Source organism: Opisthorchis viverrini (assembly GCF_000715545.1).
Source record: "Opisthorchis viverrini unplaced genomic scaffold opera_v5_106, whole genome shotgun sequence".
Lineage (NCBI taxonomy): Eukaryota > Metazoa > Platyhelminthes > Trematoda > Opisthorchiida > Opisthorchiidae > Opisthorchis > Opisthorchis viverrini.
In genome coordinates, this window is record NW_008751768.1 from 695,850 (window position 1) to 697,358 (window position 1,509).

Genomic DNA, 1,509 nt, shown 5'->3' on the forward strand with positions numbered 1-1,509 from the left:
AGATTCTAGAATGTTGAGGAAGTCTGTTCCGGTGGAAAAATACCTGAAAGTTACGTTCATTGTATGTGAGTCAACCTTTTCCACAATTCGCGATTTTTTTCATTTGTTAAGTTATTCAAAGTCGGCGGTGTTTATTCACCTGGGGATTTAGTTCATTTAAACAAATCGCCATAGTAAAGGATTTTCAATAATACAGGAGCATATACATTATACATAGACATTCTACTCTATGAAGTGGCAAGTCTGAAAATGCCGTAGATTTCGAGAAATCAATCTCATTGTGCGAATAGCCAGCGGCGGCATCTGGCGCAGACAAACGGGTCACGAGAGTTGGCTAGTTGGCTTATCTGGTCGTCCTGTAAACTCGTGCATTTGAAATGCCACCAGGCCTTGCAGGTGTGACATTGCATACCGCGTCTGACGTTCGACGGGCAGCCATTTCGCCCACATCTGTTGGGGTCTATCAATGGCTGCAGAGGGCAATCGGTATAAACTGATGTCATTTTCCGGACTAGATGTAAAATAGGAAGTGTGCGCAAAATATAAGGGTTTATCTCTCAAATGTTTTGTTAGAGTGATAAAATTCAACAACTACTCTTGTGTACTCTGTGAATAGATTGAACAACGAAAAAATTCTTTCACGCATTTGCACGAGGGAAAAACGAAACCGATTTCGAACGTACCGAACGTACTCACACCACTACTTCCACTGAGTTTTGGCAGGAAGTAGACATCGGTACTTTGAGTTGTTTTCATGTATTCATATTCATATATTCATATTCATATATTCGTATTTTGATGTCGTGGATGAGTATCAGCAAAGGCAGTATACTGCTGTGATAAAACGTACCAGCAGAGAAAGTTGAACGGCCGCGAACTTTCCGGTCTCCACTCTTAAGCTCATCCCACCATGCGCCACCGAGCCAGGGAGTGCTGTTGGTGGAAACCTATGTTAAGCGGTAAAGACCGTTGGGACCACTGGTATGTTCGGGTGGGCCACGTGACTCTGTCCAGCCAATCATTTGCTTGAGTTCGTTTCGTACATGGATCGGCTCTGGTGTATAGGCATTGCAGTGCCTGCAATTTTGTTTTTCTTTACATGTAATTGCTAGTGGTGTACAAACTTGCTTAGTGGGCTGTGGTTCATGAGCTTTCTTCCTGTCTTCCATTCGCAGAAAGTGTCTTGAACCCCTGACTTCAGGAAATCACCGTCCCCCCCCGTGCACAGGGGAAGCATGCTTCTGTAGCGTGTATACTACATATTTGGTGACCACACCAGGGTGGTTACCACACATTAATGTGGTTCCATCACAATTGTTATGGATCTGCATATGTGCATACATACCATAGGACCAACCACTTGCCCAGCCACACTCGGCCGACGCAACCCCAGATAGAGCAACATCTGGACATTCCCACCAGCCTCACGCACCACAGCACTAGATCTGGCCGGTCCACGTAAACCATGATACACCGGGGACGTTGTCTCCCGGTGTCCGTGTCCCCCCG

At 45.6% G+C, this 1,509-nt stretch overlaps 1 protein-coding gene across 1 annotated transcript in view; it reads right to left on the reverse strand.

The window, feature by feature from the left end:
- The window catches only part of T265_13852 (hypothetical protein), a gene marked incomplete at both ends in the record, with an annotated part of 7,873 nt that extends 7,701 nt beyond the window's left edge, over nucleotides 1-172 (reverse strand). Inside the window, 1 exon segment of the mRNA XM_009170865.1 lies at nucleotides 140-172. Within this exon segment, the coding sequence (XP_009169129.1) occupies nucleotides 140-172 (33 nt within the window).
- Between the last annotated feature and the right edge of the window lie 1,337 nt (nucleotides 173-1,509).